This window comes from Apiospora marii (genome assembly GCF_038362585.1).
Source record: "Apiospora marii strain CBS 49790 chromosome Unknown utg000003l_segment0_segment0, whole genome shotgun sequence".
In the NCBI taxonomy this organism is placed as follows: Eukaryota; Fungi; Ascomycota; class Sordariomycetes; order Amphisphaeriales; family Apiosporaceae; genus Apiospora; species Apiospora marii.
In genome coordinates, this window is record NW_027117374.1 from 27,582 (window position 1) to 52,078 (window position 24,497).

Sequence of the window (24,497 nt, forward strand, 5' to 3'; positions counted from 1 at the left end):
TCTGGGGTGATTGGCCACCGCGGATGACGACAAAGATATCACCAGCGACGCGACCAGACCTCTTTTCTTCTTTCTTCTCCTGATTTTTCGATCATGAGAAGATTGACTTTACCTGGATTGAGCTGTCGCCCTAGCATGCATCGTCTGAAAATTGGGTGGGGATGCCATTGAGCCAAGCCAAATAGTGGACACGATGGATATGTATACCGCCGCATAACGCAACGCTATGCGCGATGTCACTGTAGTTAGTACCGCGTGCAATACAGAGGCTACTCTGGCCAAGCTGAAATTCCCAGCGGAGCCCGTACCCCTGGGATCCGTATGCGGCTGGCTTGTTTCGCCATCCGGGCACTAGGCCGACTGGCGTGGAATTCGGGCGCTATGGGTGTAACACGATGGACTAGACTCGCTAGACTCCACGGGTAGCACAGCATTGACTAAGCCCTCTGTATAGCGTTGCATCCAAACCAGTACCATGCTGCTAAGACACGTGGGATATATTAAAGTTCATGCAGCTCGCCTTTCTAGGAACGCTTTTCTTGGCCACATCTTCTGGAATCCTGTCTATTTACCACTTCTTCTTCAAGGTTTCACTGTTTCACCTCCAGAAAAAAAACTGCCGCTCCTTCAGTCACTCTTTTCACCATGCGTTTCTCCGTCGTATCGAGCTTCTTCGCCCTTGCGGCCGCCGCCACCGCTGGCCCGGTCCCTGTTGGCAAGAGCACCGGTGGCCCCGTGGGTGCCCTGGCCGCGCCGCCGCCGCCTCCCCCGGCGGCAAGCCGACCTACCTGATGGTGCCCGGCGCCTGGCACACTGCTCCCGCTTTCGACCTGCTCCGCGAGCAGCTGACCAAGCGCGGCTTCGAGTCCGTCGCCGTGCCCCTGCTGACCGTGGGCCCCACCGACCCCAAGAACCAGGGTGTGCCCGAGGACGCCGCCGCCATCAAGGCCGAGCTCGAGAAGCTCGTCAACGCCGGCAAGGAGGTCATGGTGCTGTCCCACTCGTACGGCGGTGTGCCCGCCGACGCCGCCGTCGAGGGCTTCAACGCCAAGGACCGCGCCGCCAACGGCCAGAAGGGCGGCGTCATCATGGCGCTGCACCTGACCTCGTTCGCCGCCCCGGTCGGCTCCAGCCTGATGGACTCGCTCGGCGGCAACCCGCTGCCGTGGTTCAACATCACCGGCGACGTGCTGACGCCCATCGACCCCACCAGCGTCTTCTACGCCGACGTCGAGCCGCAGCTGGCGGCCAAGTCGGTGGCCGCGCTCGAGCCGTCCAGCATGCGCGCCATGACGGACAAGGGCTCCTTCGCCCCCTGGGACCAAGGCTTCGAGATGGGCTTCATCCACACCGAGGACGACCAGGCCATCCCCATCGCCATCCAGAAGCAAATGGCCGCCCAGTTCCCCGCCGGCTCCTTCACCGCCACCCTCAAGTCCAGCCACTCGCCCTTCCTGAGCATGCCCGAGCGGCTCGGCGAGGTCCTCGAGCAGGCCGCCCAGTTCGCCCAGGACAAGGCCCGCCCCGCTGGCCCCAAGCCCCTATTGGAGGCTGGCCTGCACCTGTAAAAGGTCTACACATGTCTTGATTTAGATGATACCCCAGAAGACAGAAGAGGTTATGGTGATCCCGCGAAGCGGCGGCTCTAGGCTGGCCGCGGTACCCGTGATTCATGGATTATCAAATAAAACAACATTTCTGAATCTGTGTATACAAGAATGATGCCACAGTGATAAGTCTACTTAAAACACCACTGGACCCCCTAGTAAAATGAGTGGTAGTGAGGCGTTCAGCATGGCCCTTGGTGTTTAGGCATCTATCTGTGTGCCGTGGTCCCACCAGTCAAAGCAAGCATACTTCGTTTCTTACTACCTGGCATAACTCCAACTCGATTACTGCTAACATACTGTGACTCAATTACGGCAAAAGGGGTGGGCTTCATGCAGACATCGCCGTACCGGCCACAGCCTCCTGCTGCTTCCGTTGTTGCTCCTTCTGTTGCGAGATCAACAGGTACGGCCCCTGGTTGAAGTGGGGGTCCTCGGTCTCGATCCCCCGCGCCCGAAGCCGGGCGATCTCCTCGTCGCGCTTCTTCTCCTGCGCCCCAACCCGTTCGGGCCGGAACATCTCGCGCGGGGCCGTGATCTTCCAGTTCCGCAGGGCCGCCATGTCGACGCCGCCACCCTGCACAAGGTCCCGCATCGTCTTGAGCTCGACCAGGCTGTAGGTGGACGGGTCGGAGCGGTTGAACCGGAAGGGGGATCGGAGGGATACAGGGGGATTGGTGATTATTCCTGCACGCGTACAAGTTACTACTTACCCTTTCAAAGCAGAATGCATTTTGGGGAGAGTTGTTCACGTACTGTGAGCTCTCTTCACGTTACTGTTTGGGATCATTAAGTGTCAGTTCTTGGCCAGTCAAAACGGCCACGGCCAATCATTGTACACAAGAGGGGCATTTCGTTTACTTACATACTGGCGCTATGAAGCATCAGAGGGTGCATCAATATGACGTCGCCCTTGTTACCGCTCATCTCATGGAAACTGCTGTCCGAGGAAGCTTGGACGAACTTGTTGGGGATCGAATATTCGAACGCGGGCCGGCGGGCCTCATGGCGCGGGTTCAGCATGGGGTTCAGGCCTTCGGGGTGGTCGTACTGAGAGAAGTGAAAGTCAAAGACTGGATTAATCAGAGAGAAAAAAGAAAGGGAAGACGAGAGACGGTTGAACCAAATACCCACCAGCATCTTGCCAATCCTCCTAGGCCCCTCGTCACAGATCCAGGTGGCCCCCGCGCCGTCCTCGCCCACGTCGCCCCAGCACGGGATGACCAGCAGGGCTTGCTCGGGGCTGTCGAGAAAGTGGACAAAGAAGTCGCCGTCGACGTGCCAGTCGGTCAGCTCGCGGGGCGGGACCGGAGCCCGAGCTTCTTCTTGTGCATCCGGGGTCTCAGCCCCTGCTGGGTGTGGCTTGCCGAGGTTGACGATGAAGGCGTCGGTCCACATGCCGCCGCCGGGCATGGCGATGCGGTCCTCGCCGCCGCAGAGCTCGCAGATGGCGGCCCAGGCGCGCGGGGCCAGGTCCCGGGCCGGCTCCACGTTGAGCTTGGACATGTGGCTGCGCTCCGTGTGCCAGGTCGACTTGTCGTCGGGGTCCATGCCCAGGCGCGGCCAGACGTGCCGGGTCCAGCGGTCGCACGTCTCGAGCGGGATGGCGTCGGGGATGCGCAGGAAGCCGTGGCGGAGGAAGGAGGCGACCTGGTCGGGCGTCAGGGTCTGGAAGGTTTGGTGTTTCAGGAGCTCGTCAATATCGGGGGCGGGGGTGGTTGCTGCCGAAGCCATGGTTGGAGATGCGAAGCTTGTTCTTTACTTGATAGATATGTTAGTAGCTGGTCTTTTCAAGTCGACGAAGACAGAATGTGAGTAAATAAGTAATGTTGAACGTAAGAAATTTGCAGATGTTGTATTGAGTGCTTAATGAAGGGGTAGCCAGATTTCAAAAAGGAAAACCCTTTCAGGCGCTATATATAGCTAGGCGGAGTGGCTACTACGAAGGAAACCCCTTCCTGCGTGATTCACCCTGGCCACAGCTTCCGTCATTCGGCGTCACTTGCGGGTTTAGGAGGTGACCTGATCTCCAGAGAGCAGCTGCGAACACGGGTTGTTGGGGCCCCGGATGTCTCCTCAAAAGTTGGATGTGGGGTTCGGAGTTCGGCTGCAGCAACCCCTAATTGGTTCCTGTTCCTCAACGTTGCCAAGTCCGGGGCGCATGCGAACGTGGAGGCGCTCTAGAGGCCAGGGGTTTTCTGCCCACATCGTACCATATCCCGAGAAGTTCGTCAGCATCTAGGCTAGTCCATACATGTGTCATGCGAGTTCATGCCGGATTTTACCAGTGGCAGGAATAAAATGCTGTGCGGGTTATGATTGTGTTGCAGCATACCATTGCAGGATCCCCAGATTGGTAATCTGGCCACGAATCTGAGATCGCAATGTGTTACCGCCAGTGCTTCTCCCGAGCTGCTCCAGCGTACCTTGGAACGGAATCCTACGCTTGGAACAACATGTAGGGAGGGGCCAGAAGAGTACCTACCTACCTACCTCTTGCTTCCTCAGAGTGTGACTACCCACCGGGAGCTGCCTCGTGACTACCGCAGTCGTCGACACTCATTATCGATCTCAGTGTGAACACAGGTAAGTCTCAGCCTAAGAGACAGCTCCTGACTGCGCTCACTCTCCCGGAAAAGACGCCAAGAACACCTCGCCACGCCTGTGGTTTTTAATATTTCCTGGATACGGTGAGTGAATGACCTGTCTTAAGGCACCTGGAACTAGGGGAGGGACTGCGAAAACTCAAGGCACAAGCCGAAGAAGGCACAGTTTCATCGGGACTGCTACATAAAGTCGTCCAAGGGCATGTCGATAGACTATCTTGGCCAGGGCCATTCGTTTCAAACCAGGAGCTTGGACGGACTGCCCAGCAGATAAACGGGATGGCACAATCGCCATCTGCACTTTGGTCCAAGAAGGGCGCAAACCACACGACGGCCAGATAAAGATAAACGTCCTAGAAGATTGGTTGACAATCTATCAAGTTGTGAAAAGACATTGATGAACATAACTCCCGCATTGACAATTGGATATGTACGTACATTGCCTCCGTCATAGCTAGTCCAAGTAAATGCAATAGCCTCGCTCTCTAGGAATACACCCACCCCCAAAACGCCCATAATGCCAAATCATTCTCTCCTCCTCTGCTACCACTACCACCGCTACACTACTACTCGGCTGGCAGCGGTTCCTCGAGCGACATATCCCCCAGATTATTCGCCGCCGCCGTAACCGGTGTGGGCGGGTCTTCTGCCTTCCCGGCCACGGGCTTGGAGGATACAGGCCCCAGCTTCTCCAGCTCGGCCAGCCGCCGCCGCGTCTCCTCGGCCTCCTTCTCCTGCCGGGCCTCCGTCTTGAGGCGCTCGGCTTCCTCCTCCTTCTTGCGCTCCTCGGCCAGCATGGCCTCGAACTCGTCGTCGACCTCGGCCTCGTCGATGGTGGGCCCGGCCTCGGAGATGATGTTGCCGACCTCGTCCACCTCGCCCATCTGCTCGCGCAGCTGGTCGAAGACGGCGTCCACCTTGTCCGCCCCGCCGACCTGGGAGTTGAGGCTTTTGAGCGCCGTCGTGCTCGTCTGCATCACCTTGACCAGCTGCACGTTGTCGGCCGCCTGCTCCACCCGCGCCGCCACCTCCTCGAGCTGGCTGAGGGTGGCGTACCGCGTCGCCAGGTTGGACTCGGCCAGCTTCTTGGACTTGAGCGCCGCCAGGGCCGACACCCGGTTCTTCTTGACGACGGCCTCCTGCGCGTTCCGGTTCAGCTCGTCGATGCGCTTGTTCAGCACCTCGGTCTGCTTGTTGAGGTCCTCGATCAGCTCCTTCAGGCTCGCGATGGCCGTGTCCTCCTGGGTGATGACGGCGTCGGCCGTGGTGCCGTCGGCGTGGCGGATCTTGACCGTCGCGCCGTCCGTGGCCAGCATGGCCTTGTCCCGCGACAGGAACGTCAGCAGGACCTCGAAGTCGGCCTCGGACATGGGTTTGCCCTCCCCGAGCAGGTCCTCGAAGGCGCGCCGGAAGTGGGGCTTCGAAAAGGTGCGCTCGAACCGCGACGTCCGGCTCCTAGCCTGGCTGTCGAAGAGCTTGGCGCCCGTCTCGAGGTTGGCCAGCACCACAAACTTGCCCTTGGGCATCTTGCCGTCGGCGCCCGGCTGACCCAGGACGCCCGCCGTGCGCAAGGACCAGGTCATGGCGCCCCAGCCCAGCGAGGACCAGCTCTTGTAGTATACGCTATCGGGCCTCTTGGTGAAGGTCTGCAGGGGCATCATCTCGTTGGTGGCGACGGCCTCGGCGAGCACGGTGCCCAGCGCGAGGGGCTGGCCGAACTGCTTCGTCTCGAGGGACCGCAGCAGATTGTCGTCGAGTTCAAGGATGAAGTAAGAGCGCTGGGGCGAGCGGGAGGGCGCGTGGCCGGCTAGGAGGGCGGAGGAGAGGCCGTGTTTCCAGGCGGACAGGTTGGCGTTGAAGCCATCGGGGTTGATGGTCCGGAGGGGGGTGAAGTCGGAGTACAGGGCGGGCAAGCGTGCTCTGGAAAGGTTTGTTATGTTAGCGAGAGCAGCAATACCAAGGTGGATGGGACAAGAGGGGACGAACTTGCGGAAGTCTTTCTCGTTCTGAACGAGGTAGTCGAGGAGTTCGCTCATGGTGAAGGAGGCTATTGCGTCGGGAGGCGAACCCGTCGTGGCGGGGCAGTGTTTGCCCGGGGACGCGCTCGTTTTGGGGTCGATTTCAGAACATGCACAGAACCTGGCCTGCCGTCGGGAGGGTTGCTGGTAGCAGATCAGATGGCCGGGGCTGATTTGATGGGATTGTTTTGTTTTGCATGCAGCGAGGTGATGGGGAAAAAGATGCCGACCGGGGGACATAGATAAGGGTGGATGGCCACGAGCGCGAAGGCTTATCAGTTGCACCCTCGCGACGTCACCGCTAATGGTCCCTGGAAAACGGCTGAAAAGGCTGCACCAGCTGCGCTAAGGCGGGAGGAGCTTAGCGGGCTGAGCCCACTAATTTTGACAGTCGATCACAGCAACCCGCCTCTGTTGCTTCGGCATGTCCAGATTGAATCTCTCTTGATCAGATCTGACAGAAGCTTCTTGGCTGAGGTCTACATCCGCCTGTCATTTGGAACGCTTCGCGAATACTGTGGTCTGTTTATTTGGCCACTGCTGTACGTGGGAAATGATGTCGTTGCTCGTAGCTTCCAACATCCAAAGCGGCACAGACGAGATGCAGCAGCCAAGAACGAAGCGACCAGGCAGCACTTGGCTGACCAATATATGGGATATGAACCGATCTCAATCCAGCCTATTTACATTCACACCTTCGTGTACTTGCTTCCTCCAAATTGCATCGTCCTTCGATTGATTGAAGAATCACTGTTGCCATGTCGTCCGTAGAAACCGTGACGCTCCGAGTCGATGACTTGCCCAGACTTGCTGTCCCAGAGCCACCTCGGGCCGCCGTGTCCACTCTGTCGAGCCGTCGCGGGTCCCAGCACCGCCCGGAACCGCCGGCAGTCGCAGGTGACCCAGACAACATCAGTAGCAACAGGCGTAACGGTCGCAACCCCAACACTTCGTCAGGACCGGCAGTATCTTACCAAGATGATCATGACGGGCCAGCAGAGACACCAACCCGGCCGCCCGCCGCCACCATCCTGCTGACCATGGTGCCCCTCTGCCTCTCGGTCCTGCTGTCCGCCCTGGACCTGACCATCACGACGCCGGCGGTCCCCTCCATCGCTTCCACCTTTGGCAGCGCCAGCGGCTACGTCTGGATCGGCAGCGCCTTCTCCCTGGCCATGACGGCCGTGACGCCCGTGTGGGCGACCGTGGCCGACATCTGGGGCCGCAAGCCGGTCATGCTGGCGGCGCAGGCCGTCTTCTTCGGCGGCAGCCTGCTCTGCGCCCGCGCCCCTACCATGAGCGCCGTCATCGCGGGTCGCGCCGTTCAGGGCGTCGGGGCGAGCGGCATGTGCACCATGGTCAATACGATCATTTGCGACACCTTCTCCATGCGCGACCGGGGGCTGTATCTGGCGGTCACGTCCATTGTGTGGGCGGTCGGGAGCGCGGTGGGGCCGGTGATTGGGGGGATCTTTACAACCAAGTTGGATTGGCGGTGGTGTTTTTACGTCAATTGTGAGCGCTGCTGGTGTTTCTTTTTGTCTTCTCGTTGTGTTACTTGTATGAAATTCATTGACTGATCGATCGGTCTAGTGCCAATTGGCGGCGTCGTGTTCTTGGTCATCGCAGTGTTCCTAAACCTGCCTACCCCCGAACCCCCGTACTGGCCGGCCTCAAAGCCATCGACTGGGCCGGCAGCCTGCTGATCGTCGGTGCCGCCCTCATGGTCCTCCTGGGCCTCGAGTTCGGCAACGTCACCTTCCCCTGGTCCTCGGCCACCGTCATCTGCCTCATCACCTTCGGCGCCGCCGCCGTGGGGCTCTTCGTCGTCAACGAGTGGAAACTGGCCGCCAATCCCATCATCCCGCTGCGCCTCTTCCGGGACCGCTCGTCTGTCGCGTCCTACGCCGTGTTTTCGTGCGGCAATTACGTCCTCACCAGCTTGGCGTTTTACTTGCCGCTCTACTCGCAGTCGGTGCTGGGGGCTGACGCCTTGACGTCGGGCGTGCATTTGATTCCTCTCATCGTGTCGTGCTCCCTTGCCGCTGCGGCCACGGGCGCGCTGATCCAGAAGACGGGTCGCTACCTGCCGTGCATGTACGTCGCTCAGGTCCTTCTCGCCTTGGGGACGGGCCTGATGATCTACCTCAAGTTCGGGGAGCACCTAACCAAGCTCGTCATCTTCCAAGTCTTGGTGGGTGTGGGCGTCGGCATGAACATGGAGCCGCCCCTGCTGGCCGCCCAGGCCGCGGCCTCCAAGATCGACACGGCCGTCGTCATCGCCACCATGGGGTTTCTCCGGAACATTGCGACGTCCATTGCCATTGTGGTCGGCGGTGTCATCTTCCAGAACCGCATGAACGATCAGTACGAAGGGCTGGTGGCTGAAGTAGGTGTGCAAGTTGCCTCGAGCTTCAAGGGTGATCAAGCCTCTGCCAATGTGGAGCTGATTGGCTCCCTATCGGTGCATAACCAAGGGGCTGTGAGGAGGGTCTACTTTGACTCCTTCCTAGCTGTGTGGATCATGGTGGGTTTCTCAGTAGATGCCATTCTTCGGATACATTCGCTAACACCTCGCCGTCACAGTGTGTCGTGGTCGCTGGCCTGTCTCTGGTGGCCAACCTGTTTGTACGGGCTCACCACTTGAGCGCCGAGACCCAGGCAGTAGTTCTTGGTGTTGACAGAGTCAACGAGGAGAGGAACCGCCAGGCGCCTCTTGACTTACCTGGTGATAATATTGGAAGTCAATCAGTTGAGCTGCCGGAGATTGCAGCAAGTCACGTCCGGTTGCGGTCGTAAGATCTACCATATGGCAAGTAGCAGGTTCTTAGCAATCTGCGTTTACACATATCTCGAAGCAACAACCCAAAACGCATGGACGCAGGGTGAGAATAACCATAATTGTAAAAAAGTTCAATACCATCTTTACTCTCCATTACCTGTTGGTACTGCATGCACGCCCAACTCCCACATGCTCCTGTTTCCATGCCATGAGCATTATCGACCCCAACGCCATACTCCAGCTCCTACCCATGGCTCCCGCGGGAAGCTTCTGCCCACTTGCGATCAAACTCATCGATCGCTCTCTGGGCCTCGGCCTCTCTCTGTCGTTGGATGGCGGCGGCATTGAACATGCCGTGGCTGGTGCCACCAGCGGCAATTCGCTCAGTGAAGTCTGGATCTGCATCGGTGTACCGGTCTAGCATACATGTTGAACGGGATCTGGGAATATGAAGAGATCGATGAGGACTGTGACATTACTGGATTGAGATAGCTGCGGTACTCACGACTTCTTCGCTTTCTTGTTACCTCCCCTCTTCGGACGATCTTGAGCTATTGTCATCGTAGCTGGAATTCCGTGTCAACGACTCGCTTTGGTATCGTGGTCGGGTTACTGAATACTCCTTTGCTCCATGGACAGGTATGCTACAAGTATTGGTTTTATCTCGTGGTCTACTTATACTTGTGACGACTACCTGTAGCTAATCTGGCCTCGTCAATTTCTAAATAGCTCGATCGCCCAAGTCAGAGGCGCATGCGACAACATTGGAAATCGCACTGGTCCAGGTGCCTCACTGACAATGGTTAGGTCACTTCGACAGGTTTTGTCACCGAGGCGCAAAACCTGATGGTTCCCTTTGTTCAGGTCCCAACAGCATTCTTCAATGGGAGTTTGGAGAACAATGGCTTTGGGGAACCCATTGACAGAACCTGCATGCAGCCATCTATTGTCAATCAGTTGATCTCGAAGTGAAAAGACGACTTGGGTATGAAATTGCCATCCTTGCATCTATCAATTTGACTTGATGCGTGATTGGCTTTCGGGCGGAGGCGTATCCGCGAACCATTTTCAGCAGTGAGTTGAGGCAAGCAGCAAGGCTCTGATTTTGCCGAATTCTCGGCAGGCAAGCAGGCAGGCAGGCAGACCCCCCTGTCGTGACAAAACCTGCTGACTGGGCTTGTTCTGCGTAGGCGCATTGGCCGGCAAAACCTGCGTGACAAAACCTGCCCGCGACAAAACCTGGCTGCCTATCTGCCGCGCATGGCCTGCATGAAAAAACCTGCATAGCGAATCTGATGTGGCAAAACCTGTCATGCCAGCCTGATTCACATCAGCGAGGATCGGACAAGGCAGCGGGGCTGCGTTTCTGCCTTTCCATCTTTTCTGTCGCCCGGCATGAGTGTCAGGCTGTTCTGGTGCTAAGAGCTCTTGGGTCTTATGGGATGCATTTTACATAAATACGGCGGCTGAACCATGGCTTCCTCTTTTCACTCATGTCAGAGTTCCTATCTAGTCGCAAACACTGCCTTGATTCTATTTTGAGCTCAATAAGTATATAGGCTGGCTCAACTTCATAATTTCTCATCAGTCCCAATTCAATAGGCAACGTCTAGCCGCATCGCAGCTCTGGACCGCTTCAATCCCACCACAAGGTGTGCTACAGTTTGCCTGAGCTCCTGTTGCTAGCTACCCCACGTCACCGCCAATTCCCCTTTTTCTCGCTGCCAATCCCTCAACGCCAGATCGGCCTCCATAGCTGGCACCTCAACCCACTTGAAAATTACGACCGGGAAAATTCGCCATGCCTCTCGAAACTAGGAAGATCCCTCAATCAGACTGGGATCGTCACCAGCAGACCATCATTGGTCTGTATCACAACCAAAAACTTCCCCTCGCACATCAGAACGAGGGAAGATGTGTGATCAGTGTGATGAGAGATGAGCATTCCTTCAGTGCTAGGCTAGTGCTATCTACTCTGCCCCAGATTCCAGTGATCAATATGCTAACCTATTGTCGCCTGAAGCTTGTCACAATATGAGGCACAACTTCGGCGGTGGGACTCGCAGAAAAACTTGAAGAAACATGAATGGGCGTTTCTGCTTCCGCAATACGACAAAGTCATCGCTCGAGGTCGCCGAGCCCGGATTGTTTCATCGGGTCTACCACTGAATGAAGCCAGGATCGCGAGAGCAAGACGCCATCTACAGAAATCCGGACACATGTCAAGCATCACTACAGCACCCCGTCACGCCTTTGTCGAATTTCAAGATCACAAAGGGGAATGGTCGAGATACGCAGCAGTTGAATCCGACAACACGGGCTTGACAAGGCAGCTTCAAAGAGGTGGCCTTACTACACTGGAACGGCCCAGCCAGAGCACAGCCTTGACGAATACTGACTTGCTTGCTCACTGGGGACTCGCAGGCGACGCCCAAGTCTTTGCGGAGCTCTCCAGCCATCAGGTTCTGGTAGCAAGGTCTGCTCTCAATCCACCTCAAGTCCCAATTGGCCCCGGAGCTGATGTATTTATGCATCCAATTTCCCAGCAGATGCTCGAAGACCTATCTGCTCTGGTCATCAACAATACCGGGACAAGCAGCCTTATGATTTACAGTAATGGTCTGGGCAACGATACACCCACTTTAGTAAGAGCCATTGCCTACAGCTACTCCAACGGAATGGGAATGTCCAGGACAACAGACCACGGCACAGTGTTTCAGCTACTGAAGCAATCTGAATCCCTGAGGCAAGGCTTACAGAGCCTGCTCCAGGCAGTACACCCAAGCTTCGGGATGTGTCTTGCTGACAACCTTTTCCGGCACGCGGTCGAGGCAGGAAATGCCCAAGCTGTCAGGATGGTGTTGCAAATGGCTCGAAGCAGATTCGCATATACCATTGATCCAAACAGAATCAAATGCGCTTTACCTAAAAGAGGGAAACAATACACCCCGTTGGAGACAGCAGCATCACAGCGACACCTCGAACTTGTCCAGATGCTCCTAAACATTGGTGCAGATCCAAACCATTCTTACTGGAAAGGGTATTCCCACTTCCAAGGGGCTCTTGAGGCTGCATTATGGGATTTCACGGATGCAAAAACGCCCAACGAGCGGCAGCCGGTGGATAAAGCAATGGTCCAGCTTCTTCTTAATCACTGCGCCAGAGTACGTCCAGAGACGCTCAGATTACTGTTGGGCTACCCGTTAATCGAAATGGAGCTTGTAAGAGACGTGATTGAACATATTCAAGTTAAGGATCACCCGCAATACTTCCCTGATCCAGGACGAGAGGAAGTGGATCTAAGGCCGACTAGCGACCCTCTATACGCATATGTTGAGATGCTAATGCCGGATATCGCACGTATCTTTCAGAACTCAGCGGCTGTTTCAGCAACTAAGACTTTCTTTTCAAAGTGCAGCGCAGAGAATTGTGGACTCTGCACATCTCGACACCAAAAAGAAATGGCGGTCTTACTTCACCTGGCCGCTTGGAGAGGAAACTCGAAGTTAGTGGAGTTCATCCTGCCTATGGTACCTTATGCTCCTTTACAAACTATTCTCGTGGCGGCGATCAGAAGCAGAGACAACGGTTTAATCAATTATCTGCTTGAAATCGGCGCCACTGTTGATAGGCCAGCTTCAAGTATGTCAACAGTATTCGGAGGCTTCGTTCAGGATATGAAACTACCGTTCTTGGAAGCCTTTACTCCTCTATCAGAAGCAATACACTGTCAAGACGAGCACTTGATCAGCCGCCTGGAGAGCCTCGGTGCCCTATCCAAAATAGGCGGAGGGAAGGGTGGCCGTTTCATAGCGGCCGCAACTGCAGCAGCATTCACAGCAAATATCCGTTATCTCCGTAAGCTTTGTGGGACAGCGTCAGAGATGAACGGTAAATACCTATCCAGCGCGTTGACTGCTGCAATTGCGCGAAACCATTACGACATTGTTTGTTTTCTCCTTTTCCACACACAGGTTATGATCAAACCCGAACACCTCGAAGCTGTTATATATGTTCGAAACAAAACGATGTTCAATCTTCTCATCGATTATATTCCGAGCACAGCTTACTCTCTCGATCGAAACGGAGCATTATATGCTGGAATGTTAACTTATGCATCAACATGGGGTGATGTCGAAGTTCTAGACTGGCTGAAACAACTCGGGGTCAGTAGCAACCAACGTGCAATTACGCACGAAGGTCTATATCAAACACCTTCTGCGAATGGACTTTCACCATTGTTGTTCGACATCCTAGTGGGCGATATCTCGGCCTTGAAATGGGCCCTGGCGCAAGGTGCAGACCCTTGCTTTGTCCCACCATACTATAGCACATCTCCACTCGCTTTGGCCGCATTATGTGCTGATGTAGAGATGGTTCGTCTGCTTCTCGCACACAAAGCAAACGTGAGCGATACACTGGCTTTTGTGTTCGCGCTGGAATATAGTCGCGACATATTTGAGACACTTCTCATGGCATTTGCAGCACAATTTCCAGATGGGATACCGGGATTTGGCAGAATGGTCCTTGTAAGAGCAGTACGCGAAGGCAAGGATCGGGAATTCAACCAGCTGCTACAGTCAAAAATGGACGTTACAACCACGGCAGAGAGAGATCTCGTCGATGGCGTGTATGGGATTGCATATAACTGCAGGAAGACGTATACAGATGATGAAAGAGGGAGGAATACTTTTGGTTCGGGGCGAGGGGATTTTATCAAAGATCGGATGGATAAGGAGGCAGAGACCCTGAAACAGTTAATAGGGATGAGCGCACTAGGCTACGCCATTCGCGAAAGCCGCGGGAATAGCGGCTATTGCATGGTGCGCAGTCTACTCGAGGCAGGCGGCGACCCTAACAGTTATGCTAGGACCGATCCTCTGGCGACACCGCTTCTGTTGGCCATCGAATACGGGGATATTGAATTGATGGGCCTGCTTCTTGAGTGGGGTGCTGATGCGAACCGACCGGCACTTCAAGGGATTCTCTACACCCCGCTCCAGCTGTCATCCAAGCTCGGCAGGCTGGACATGGTCGAGTTCCTCCTTCAGAGAGGAGCAGATGCCCGAGCCGCCCCTTCACTGGTAAGCGGAGGCACTGCATTGCAGGTGACGGCCCAGAGTGGCAACATTAAAATCGCCCAGCTCCTGCTCGACAATGGAGCAAACGTTCATGAATCCCCATCCAAGGTTCGCGGTCGTACAGCGTTCGAAGGGGCCGCCGAAGAGGGGAGGATCACTATGTTGGAGTTCCTGTGGACTCAGGCATGCCCAGCGGGCTTTCCGCCCGACGAGCTCGAGCGGGCTAGGGCCTTTGCCGATCAGGAAGGGCACAGAGGCTGTGTCGAGTACATTGATTTGCTGTTGATGATTGTGGGGGATGCGAGGACACCGAGGCTCTCAGCAGGCTAGGAGTGTTTGCTGTAGAGGGGGAAAATTGGAGGGGCATATACCAGAATTCCTGACGGTGAATCTCGAAGTTTCAGCCAGTAGATTAGGAATGAGGGCATCATCCACACGCCTGCAGATGGTGGTGTTTCACGACGTAGACTCCGCCTCAGCTGCATGTGTAAAAACCGGTTCTGGGCCAATTTGTGGCTGAATGGACAAGCCCATCTCGTATCCAGCTAGCCAATACGATCCCCGGATACGGGTAGATGTGATGGCTCTCATTGGCTGACATACATTAGCAGGTGGAGAGAAAGGGGTTTTGAGAACTGAGTGGCTGAGCAGCATTCCTTGAAATCTGTTAGCTTCCTGCGCCTCCAACGATAATAATGGCAGGGACTTGCAGTTTGTTGGAGGAGACAGTCCCCCGTGGCTTTTTTAAACTGCAGCTGGGTGCTAAGAAACAAGCCCTGCTGTGGTTTGATACGTCGAGCCATCAATGCTGGTTGGTGGTGGCTTGGCCAATACATACATGTACAAGGGTGTTAGTGTCCCTGTCCGAGACATCCGTCGTAAAAGTGCTGGCAAAGTCGGTGGGACTGACCACCCACCGTCGTTTACAATCAAGGAAAACTTCACCTCGGGACTTCATTCTTTCCGATCACCAAGACATCAGTTTGAGTCACAGCATCCTATCGCCTCCCATCTGAACTGCCTGAAATTGTCTCATTGATTGACCTGCGACGTTACATATCCTATCCTGGTACAAAATGGGACGAATCCAAGGGTCGTGGCATTCGGGCCTACAATTGCGGCATCGAGAGGTGCGTGTGCGGCAACAGGAACGAGAGATGCAGCGCCTGGAACAACGTTTACGGCATCAGGAACAAGCCCCGTGTCAGCCAAACCCCGAGCGACGCCAAGAACCTAGATCCGACGTCCTAGATGCCTCCTCACATACAGCTAAGCGATTGTTCAGCAAGGGTTACAAGCCTCCACTGAACGGAGATGCTAGCTTGGGACATGCACTGGTGTGGGCTGTATGGAAAGGCTATGAGGAGGAGGCTCAACTACTGATCCAAGAGAAAGCCAACGTCGACTATATCGATACGAGTCAAAGAGGGTCGCCGGCGCACTGCTTTGCACGAGGCTGCTGCTAGAGGCTTCTGCGGCATAATTTCAATGTTGGTCACGGCCGGTGCTGATCTAGAAGAGAGGAGCGAGGGAGGATATACAGCTTTGCTGTGGGCCGCCTACAATGGACAGGTGAAGTCTGTGCAACTCCTGGCTGAACTAGGAGCCAATATTGAATGTCGAAATGATAGGGGCAGAGGCTTTTTACACGCAGCTGCTGAAATAAGCAGTCCCGAGCTCGTCTCACTGATCAAATCATGCAGAACGTGCATCGACGTTGACGATTGCGACGATCTTCAGTGTATACCAACACACATGGCATGCTATTCTGGCAATTTCGAAGCATTGCAAGCTCTCGTCAGCTCCGGTGCCAAGATCAATCTTATAGATGCCCAAGGTTTTATGCCTCTACATGTTGCTGCGGCACGTGGACACGCTGTTATCGTGTACGTACAGCTCACCGATGCCAATTCGTACTAGGGGGAACAAATGTTGATAGAATACGCAACACTAATCGTTTCTAGGGAGTACCTTCTGAAACGCGGTGCGGATCCGGCGGCTTCCAACCTGAACGGGCTTACCCCATTGCACATTGCAGTCGAAAACAGATCCGAGGCAGTAGTCCGGAGTCTCTTGCGAAACAATATCGACGCCAACTTCAAGGCCGGAGGCGAAGGGATACGTAAGGGACGAACTCCTCTATTACTGGCTGCATTGTTCAGTTCCACAGCAGTATTTCGTATCTTGATGGAGCACGGCGCTGATCCCCAACTTGTGGGAGACATGGGAGAGAGCCCGCTGCACTTGGCTGCGGCCACGGGGTGCAATGAGATAATCCAATTCCTCCTTGAAAAAAAGGTCAGCTTCGCGCTATTAGATAACTATCAGGCAACACCCCTACTGGTTGCAGCAAGATGCAGGAAAAGGGACGCGGTCCGTCTACTCGTCAGCCATGGAGCCAGCTTAGATGTGCAGGATAGCGATGGCCGCACACCACTCTATTGGGCCGTACATCATGACGATAAACTGTTCGTGCGGTATCTGGTGAAAAGAATGGCAGACCTTGAAGCGAGGGACCGCCACGGCCGGACCGTGCTGAGTCTCGCGGCCGAGAGAGGAGACAAGGAAATTGTCTCCTTGCTTATAACCAGCGGTGCGAACATGACGCCGAAGGATAAGGAGGGGAGAACTGCATTACACCATGCTGCTCAAAATGGACGGAAGGCTGTGGCGGAGGTTTTGATTGACCACGGCGCAGACACAGCAGCCAAAAATAATCATGGCTTGCGACCCGAGAATTTGGCCCTGAAAGCCGGCCATAAAAGCACCGCCAACCTACTCACTAGTCGTGTCGCAGTGAGCAAGAAGGGACTGGAGCAGTCAAGATTACAACTGGTGACAACCTTGGTAAAAGCTGCAGCGAATGGGAACGTCTCACAGCTGGCTAGCCTGTTGGATGATAGCGACCTGCCTATAAGCGAGTTGAACTTTGATGGCCGCAGAGCCTTGTCAGCAGCTGCAGAGAACGGTTATAGCGACATGGTTGAGTACCTGTTGGAATATGGAAGCCAACCCAACGAGAGAGATGCCAATGGCGAGACCGCTTTGTGGTGGGCCGCACGAAATGGCCATGTCGAAGTCGTCGAGACTCTCCTGGGGTTCGGAGCGTCCACCGAAATTGGCGATTTGGACGATCAAACCCCTCTTTGTGCTGCAGCTCAGAAAGGACATGAAGTGGTAGCCGAAGCCTTGTTAAAAAGTGGCGGCAATCCAAACACTTGCACTACCTATGGGATGACGCCATTAATGTTTGCTACCATTGCCGGCAACTTTCAAATGGTAGAGCTTCTTCTTAACACTGGTGCGCAAGTTGGATACTCCGATCCACGTTATGGCACATCCGCCTTGTCTCTGGCCAATGATGGGGAGAATGAGAATGTCAAATCCTTACTGGATATGCACGATACTTTCGAATCCTTCTTGAGAATGTGTAATGCGATTGACCAGACTTCCAGTGTCCTACAGGAAGAGGTGGGCCCTGGGACAGATTTATCAGAGGCTTTAGTAGATGCAGCTTATTTTGGCCTAACTGCCGAGATCAAAAGACTACTCAAGGCCGGAGTGAATGGTAGCGGGAAACCCGGCAAAGATATACCTCTGGTTTCCGCTGCTGAAGGAGGACATGTCGAGGCTGTCAATATTCTTATTGCCAGCGGTGCCAATATCAACTGTATGGATGACCAAGGCAAAGTAGCTCTCTATTGGGCAGCATATTCAGGAAACCTGGAAATGATCAGACTGTTGATCGATCGTGGGGCGGACATCAATCAACCAGACCTCAACAGCCGAACGGTGATCTCACATGCCGCAGAGTCAGGAAAGGAAGAAGCTGTTCGTGTCCTGATCGACCTGGGAGCACGGAAAGAAAATACAGACAGATATTTTAGGACGCCGCTGTGGTATGCTGTGGTTAAAGGGCATGACAAAGTTGTGGATCTATTACTTGAAAAAGGCTCAAACGTCGAATGCCCCGACCTCTTTGGGTGGACGCCACTCCTCAAGGCGGCCGCGACCGGGAACTGGGGTCTTTGCAATACGTTGCTACGGAATGGAGTACAGATGAGGACGGAGACATACGGCAACCAGTCGCCTCTTTCATTGGCTGCAATGAATGGACACGAGTCGATCGTTGAGCTTCTAATCGATCATGGAGCCGATTTAAACCATGTTATCTGCCACGGCCAGACACCGCTGATGCTAGCAGTACAAAATGGTCATGCTATGGTGGTTAAAATACTTATTGAGATGGGTGCAGACACCAGTATCAAAGATAACTACAATCGGACGCCCGTGTCGTTCGCAAAGGAGCTGTGCCAGGAGGCGGCATTGAGCCTTCTGTCCCAAGCCGGTACGCTGCGCAGCAGGAACGTGCGAGCACTCAGGAGGATGGGGCATGACAAACTGACGAGGAGAATGCAGCATCGGTATGCACCTCTTCAAAAAGGATTCATCCGAATCCTCGAGCTCCATCCTGGCAGGACCGAAGATGTCATTTCGTTTGACCTCCATATTGTGGACCTTCTCCATGACCGCAGCCTCTCATTCGATGCTTTGTCGTACGAGTGGAAGGGGAAGATAGGGACTATCCCTGTCCAGTGCAATCATGACAGACTACTGATAACGCCGAATTGCAAGGCGGCCTTGAGGATCCTGAGAGACGAGAAGAAGCCGCGGATGCTTTGGGTCGATGCAATTTGTATCGATCAAGAGAATAAAAAAGAATGCAGCAGCCAGGTGGCCATGATGAACAAGATTTTCCGCACTGCCAAAGCGGTACTGATGTGGCTGGGTAAAGAAGAGAAAAATTCCGAAGTTGCTTTCAATAGCATTCCAATCTTGGCTAACGCATATGAACAGGCCGACCATACTAGCTTCAAGGCGTCCATTGCATCGTTTCGCTCAGGCACAGTACTGGACGCGGTTGACACCATACCGAGAAGGGAAGAAGTGATGAATGGCTGGACATCATTGGCCAGAAGAACATATTTCCAGCGAGTTTGGATCTTCCAAGAAGTTATTCTGGCCGGATCCAAAGGCCTTGTGATGTGTGGCAGCCTCTCTAGCTCATGGGACTCGTTCAAGGCAGCGCTTCAAGGCTACATAGCCTGGCAACACCAATGGGTCCATCCTACGGATCTACTCATTATGAATGATGATACCTTCAGGGATGATGGCAAGCTGGATTTTGCGCAAGCTCTCGCGGCCATGGCAACGTTCGAATGCAGCGATGCACGAGACAAAGTATTCGCTACTCTAGGACTCGTGAAACAAGATTACATAGTGGCTGACTATACGATTACTCTACAAGAAGTCATTGTCAAGGCTAACATCTTGATCATTAATACCTACGATTGGCTATGGCATTGGGGGCACTCTGTGCCTAAGAGTCCGACAGGCCTCCAAGATCTTCCGTCTTGGGCCGTGGACATTACAGAAAAGGTACAGACTATTCCAGCGCCTTGGGCGAGGCCGGTTGACTTCAAGGACTTCATCACCGGCCAGAAGAGTGCATCGTCTACAGTTTTTCAGGTTCCAGGATGCATCCTCGACAGTATAGTATTCACCACGCATATTACGAAAGAAAAAGAAACGTTTGACATTGCGAAGCCTGTCGTTCAAGCAATGTCAAGGTTGCATCGTGGGGTATACGATTTGTACCCTTCTACTGGTAAATCTAATGAAGACAAAACCCCGGACCGCCAGGAGACGACGAACGGACAGGCTCTACTTGCTACAATACTTAATTGGGACGGTCAACCACCAAGACAAGAAGATTATTTTGGCTCTTTCTTGGCTTCGAAGATCTCAAGAGACGGTGATATCCCTGACGATGACATGTCGAAACACCCTCCGTCGTATCTCCAAAATCGCGTCGCAGCTTGGAACGCTCGGTCGCTAGAGTCCAAGACATATGATCTTGAAGTATGCAGGAGTATGGAGAGGCTACATCGCTACGGTTGCCATCTTGTTTACACTGGAAAAGACTATCTAGGTATTTCGGAAGGCACCAGTGTTGGCGAGGACCTGCTAGTGGCCCTGGTGGCAGGAGCAGGAAACCTCGCCATGCTAAGAAAGCGGACAGATGATGTTGATGAGTGGTACGAACGATGTGGTCAGGTCTGGCTGTATGGATGGGATGTAGAGCGGATCAAATCGCTAGAGGACATTGGCGAGAATGCGGAAGTGGTTAGGCTGGAGATTCGTTGAAATGGCAGGTGGATCTTCTTGCAGAGGAGGCGTACAGGATGCGCTTCGGCATTTGGCATCTGAAATCAAAGAGGGAGGGAGGGAGCGAAACTACAGTCAGAAGTGGGTAACATTTGATAAACAGGGCTTGAGGGGACTCCGTTGGTGGGAAAACTAGTTACTGCCATAAAAGGAAATACCTTGGCGAGTTCTCTATTCCCGCTGCATATCCGCCAATCACCAGTGAGGTTACTCAGTCTTGGCGCCATGCTAGATGCAACATATTGGGCAAGTTGGATGGGACGGGTTCACTATTTCTACTGTATTTAGATCGAAATTCAACGTCTTTGCTCAGGTTTCCTAGCGATTCGCATATCTATGTGCACCAGAACAAGAAAGCTATTCCGCCATGAGGACTTCGTTTAGCCAAGCATTCAGTCTCTTAACTGTCGTGGGTGTCTCGGGCCACGCGGTTGTAGAGATTCCAACTCCACGCGGGGTCAGTACTTCACTGCATGGGAGTTTGCAGATGGCTTTCACGGAATGCTAACAAGGGAACGGAAACAGACGGGTCCAGCGCAGCGAGAGCGTTGCGGTACTGCTCTCACCACGCAACTGGAGAGGGGTGAGTTCATCCCCATTGGAGATTTCAACACCAATCAAGCTATAATCAGGTCTGATTTATGCTGTACGCCACAGATATCACAAGCCCCATCGAAGACGCCATGAAGAAGGCGGACGAGGACTACAGCTGCAACGCCTACCTGTGTCGAGGCTATCAACTCGAGGATAACCTGGAAAACGTCCAGCCGGTGAAAGCGGGCGACGTTATCGACTTTCACATTGACCTCATCGCCGGTCACCATCCTGGTTACGCCGTACGTACTATCACGTCCACAATAACGACGAGTTGCCTTGCTAATGTCAGTAAACACGAAAAGAATGTGTCCGTGGTCGACCTGACCACCAACCAAGTCATCGGCGAGCCCCTGCGGTACTGGGCAGATTGGCCAGATTCCACTTCCGGGCCACCACGTAATGACAGTGAGTCCTCCGTCTGCGTGTAGTCCTACTGGCCTCTCTTGCTGACCATCATGAAAGTCGACTTCAACGTCACCATACCTGATACCCTCAGCTCGGCGTGTGATGTGGCGGGGAAATGTGTGATTCAGTGGTACTGGTGGGCGAGCAAGAACAAGCAGACCTACGAGAGTTGTGTGGACTTCGTCTTGGAGCAGTAGGGCGAGTTCTGCTCGTGAAGAGGCGGTGGCTTCTTGGGATGGATGGGTATGGGCCTTGCAATTGACACGCATTTACCACAAGATATGCGATTATAGGTAGGGACGTCGTGCAGAAGGCAGCAATCTCACAGAAGCAACAATTGAACAATCCATTCAAGATCGAGGCGGCTACTTTAGTATTCAATTCGACCTTGATTATCCACACGGCACCTTCCTCCTCCGCATCTCAGATACCTGTCACACTTCCGAAGCAACTTTTGTTGTACTTTCTCCTTACGCCCAAATTCTGATCGTCTTCATCTTCCTGCACACCGCAGACATCTCAAGCGCAGGTGAGGCTTTCCTCTCAATTCAGCAGAACAAGCACCATCACTACTGATTGTTCCTGCCCATCCTCTTTCCCCTACGAAACAATCCCCAGCGATACTTTTGCCGATTCTCAAAGCCTTTGGGTGGTGGGAGCTGCTCATCTTCAAACCTCACAACACAGCTCACCGCGCTAAGGCCACTCGTGACCATCCATCAGCGTCAACACCCACCGATCAAGCATCATGGTATGTTCTCAAATACAACAATATCTTTCAAAAAGGCTGCGAGTCTGTTTTTTATTCTTTACTAACTAAATTCCCTATCTGCAATCCAGCAACCCAAGATGGCATCCAGCGCCCCCGCCCAGTCGCCTGACCCGAAGCAGGGTGAAGGCTATGTGAGCCGAGCACCTGAGCCGCAGACCACCAAAGGGATCGAGAGAGCCCGGCTGTCGAAGAAGGTCCACAGCAAGAGACCAAGAGTCTTGTTCAAAACTGCGGGACTGCATGGGTCGGTCAAGAAGCCGTACTTCCGCCGTTACAAGGGTAATATCTTTAATCATATCCGAATGGTCTCATCATATGGGAGAACTCATTCATGCTAATGTCGGCAGATTCCATGCGTGAGATGAGATACGGTCGCCCCGCCAAGCGAACCATTGGCTATCTCATGATGCCCAAGGTTCCCAAGTCCGACAAGAAGGATCGCAACATCAAAGAGCAAGAGCAAGATCCGACCGAGGACATGAGTGACGATGGCGAAGACCGCGGCCCCGACGGTCCCGGAAGTGCATATTATGACCCCGTCTACGAGCGTAAGTAACGCTTTCTTGGATGCAACGTGATGAGTCGGCGGGTGCTAACGGTTCCTCTCCAGTTGCGAAGAAGGTGGCTGCCCATGCTGGACGCGAGGAGGTAGAGGAGGAGGACTACGAGGTTCTCCGAAAGGTCTATGGCTACTACGAACGCATTCAGGCAATCTGGGCAGATCTGTCTTAGTGACAGGGTGGAATCAATACCCCAAGGACTGGCGATGCGCCATGGTATCCCAACGAGCTATCACTTACCAGAATGAACAAATGAAGCAGAGACTTGACAATCCCCATGAATAACACATATGGCTGAGTTCGTGACTAATGTGAAATAATCATGAAATAATCGCGCTACTAGTTACTGTATCCCATGTCTTGCAGCATCTCGTACTCGGTAGTCAATCAAATCGGGCAGCGCCTCCACAAAATCAAACCCGGGACCCGCAGCCGTGAACCCACCAAAACGGTCCCGAATGCCAATAACGTTCCACAGCCCCACCCCGCTGACCTGGAAATCCACCTGCGCCGTCTCGCCCGTGACAGCGTCCGTCGCGGCCGCGAGTTCCAGTGCGGCAGTGGCTTCGTCTTCTATCCCAAGTTCGGCGGCTATGGCGCCTTGTAACTCAGCTCGGCGTTGCGGATCGGGATCGGCCAGCAACCGGTTGGCGCGGAGCATGGCGCGCACAAAACTCACTGTCGCGCGGTAGGCTGGGTTGCTGGTGTGAGTGACGGTGGAAGTGCGCACCGTCAGTGCTTGCGACGAGAACGGTGCCACAAAGTCGGAGACGCGCGCCAGGACGTGCGGTGCCGGCGATGCGCTGGTATTAGCCTCACGCGCCAGGTAAGCTGTGTATGGGTAGGTGAGAACGGTAGCATATACCACTGAGCCGTTGTTCAGATGGCCGTGTAGCAGGGCTTGGTAGCGAAAGGGTGTGCCACCGACAATTTGGAAAGAGTAGTCGGTCCCGTACTGCAGACCATAAAAGCTCAACAGGCGGCGCAGGACATAAGAGTAGCCGCTCAATTCCCCGTCGACCATGATGGGCTTGCCGCGCAGGTCTTGGACAGTGGCCATGGCAGAGGTGGCCGCGAGGACGATGTCGCTGCCCTGGTCAAGCTGACCCAGCACGGTAAGGCCGGCCTTGGCATTGAAGACGAGGTTGATGGCGTTGTCGATGGTGCCCGTCAGGATGTCGTAGGTCCCGTAGAAGAGCCCATCGTAGGCGAAGGAGGAGTTGGGGACTTGATGGTAAGTCACGTTTAGGCCCTCGTCGGCGAAGTAGCCAAGTTGGTTGGCGATGGAGTAGGTGGCCGACTTCACAAAAGAGCCGTATGCAATTGCGGTGCTTGCATGGACCCCGCCATATCCTACGATATTCAGCAAGCACCACAATGTCACTACCTTCAAGCTTCGAGAGAAAGACCCAAGAAACATCATCATATCGGATTTTGAAGACGAGCTCACATATGATGGGTATCTAGATATGCAACTATTCTGCATCCACGTAGAATGTAATTACATTACTGCCAGTAGGCAAGATGGCTGCAGGATCACCACAAGTCCTGTCCTTTATCAATTGGAGTCATGTGCCCTAGCTTGCATCGAATCCCAGGTTTATGAACTGGCACCAATCGGCAAATATGTCCTGGGGTCATCATCATAAGTATGCCAGACAGCAACATTGAAGTTAGCTAGTGGCGCTGAACGTGTTAGTGATAAGAGTGCCTGCGGTTGAGGGAGGGGCACTGGGGGATTTGGGGGACCGCACCGCCCCACTTTGGGGAATTTTTGGGAACTAGGCCCAGCGCAGGCCTGACCGCCAAAAAGTTGCAAGAATTCTGCCGCTCCAATGCAA

General features: G+C 54.2%; 9 protein-coding genes across 9 annotated transcripts; 5 read left to right on the forward strand and 4 right to left on the reverse strand.

The window, feature by feature from the left end:
• Window positions 1-645: 645 nt before the first annotated feature.
• Window positions 646-1,568, forward strand: PG985_003459 (uncharacterized protein; the record flags this gene model as incomplete). The annotated part of the gene is made up of 2 exons (XM_066823228.1): window positions 646-735; window positions 780-1,568. 2 exons carry the CDS (start codon window positions 646-648, stop codon window positions 1,566-1,568), a joined length of 879 nt encoding a protein of 292 aa, XP_066686388.1.
• Window positions 1,569-1,959: 391 nt separating this feature from the next.
• Window positions 1,960-3,341, reverse strand: PG985_003460 (uncharacterized protein; the record flags this gene model as incomplete). Its single annotated transcript, XM_066823229.1, has 4 exons — window positions 1,960-2,294; window positions 2,364-2,383; window positions 2,473-2,680; window positions 2,738-3,341. Coding segments are annotated over 4 exons (1,167 nt in total), but the record flags the coding sequence as incomplete, so codon positions are not given.
• Window positions 3,342-4,779: 1,438 nt separating this feature from the next.
• On the reverse strand, window positions 4,780-6,249 carry PG985_003461 (Snf7-domain-containing protein; the record flags this gene model as incomplete). Its single annotated transcript, XM_066823230.1, has 1 exon — window positions 4,780-6,249. One exon carries the CDS (start codon window positions 6,247-6,249, stop codon window positions 4,780-4,782), a length of 1,470 nt encoding a protein of 489 aa, XP_066686390.1.
• Window positions 6,250-6,989: 740 nt separating this feature from the next.
• PG985_003462 (MFS transporter) lies at window positions 6,990-9,030 on the forward strand (the record flags this gene model as incomplete). The annotated part of the gene is made up of 3 exons (XM_066823231.1): window positions 6,990-7,771; window positions 7,825-8,758; window positions 8,818-9,030. The coding sequence occupies 3 exons, from the start codon at window positions 6,990-6,992 to the stop codon at window positions 9,028-9,030; spliced, it is 1,929 nt and encodes a 642-aa protein (XP_066686391.1).
• A 227-nt stretch (window positions 9,031-9,257) lies between these two features.
• On the reverse strand, window positions 9,258-9,574 carry PG985_003463 (uncharacterized protein; the record flags this gene model as incomplete). Its single annotated transcript, XM_066823232.1, has 2 exons — window positions 9,258-9,453; window positions 9,519-9,574. The coding sequence occupies 2 exons, from the start codon at window positions 9,572-9,574 to the stop codon at window positions 9,258-9,260; spliced, it is 252 nt and encodes an 83-aa protein (XP_066686392.1).
• A 1,658-nt stretch (window positions 9,575-11,232) lies between these two features.
• Window positions 11,233-14,424, forward strand: PG985_003464 (uncharacterized protein; the record flags this gene model as incomplete). The annotated part of the gene is made up of 1 exon (XM_066823233.1): window positions 11,233-14,424. The coding sequence occupies one exon, from the start codon at window positions 11,233-11,235 to the stop codon at window positions 14,422-14,424; it is 3,192 nt and encodes a 1,063-aa protein (XP_066686393.1).
• A 746-nt stretch (window positions 14,425-15,170) lies between these two features.
• On the forward strand, window positions 15,171-21,900 carry PG985_003465 (uncharacterized protein; the record flags this gene model as incomplete). Its single annotated transcript, XM_066823234.1, has 6 exons — window positions 15,171-15,431; window positions 15,484-15,980; window positions 16,059-20,280; window positions 20,848-20,905; window positions 20,980-21,158; window positions 21,622-21,900. The coding sequence occupies 6 exons, from the start codon at window positions 15,171-15,173 to the stop codon at window positions 21,898-21,900; spliced, it is 5,496 nt and encodes a 1,831-aa protein (XP_066686394.1).
• Window positions 21,901-22,173: 273 nt separating this feature from the next.
• PG985_003466 (uncharacterized protein) lies at window positions 22,174-22,828 on the forward strand (the record flags this gene model as incomplete). Its single annotated transcript, XM_066823235.1, has 3 exons — window positions 22,174-22,375; window positions 22,444-22,644; window positions 22,707-22,828. 3 exons carry the CDS (start codon window positions 22,174-22,176, stop codon window positions 22,826-22,828), a joined length of 525 nt encoding a protein of 174 aa, XP_066686395.1.
• A 171-nt stretch (window positions 22,829-22,999) lies between these two features.
• PG985_003467 (uncharacterized protein) lies at window positions 23,000-24,082 on the reverse strand (the record flags this gene model as incomplete). Its single annotated transcript, XM_066823236.1, has 1 exon — window positions 23,000-24,082. The coding sequence occupies one exon, from the start codon at window positions 24,080-24,082 to the stop codon at window positions 23,000-23,002; it is 1,083 nt and encodes a 360-aa protein (XP_066686396.1).
• Window positions 24,083-24,497: the final 415 nt, after the last annotated feature.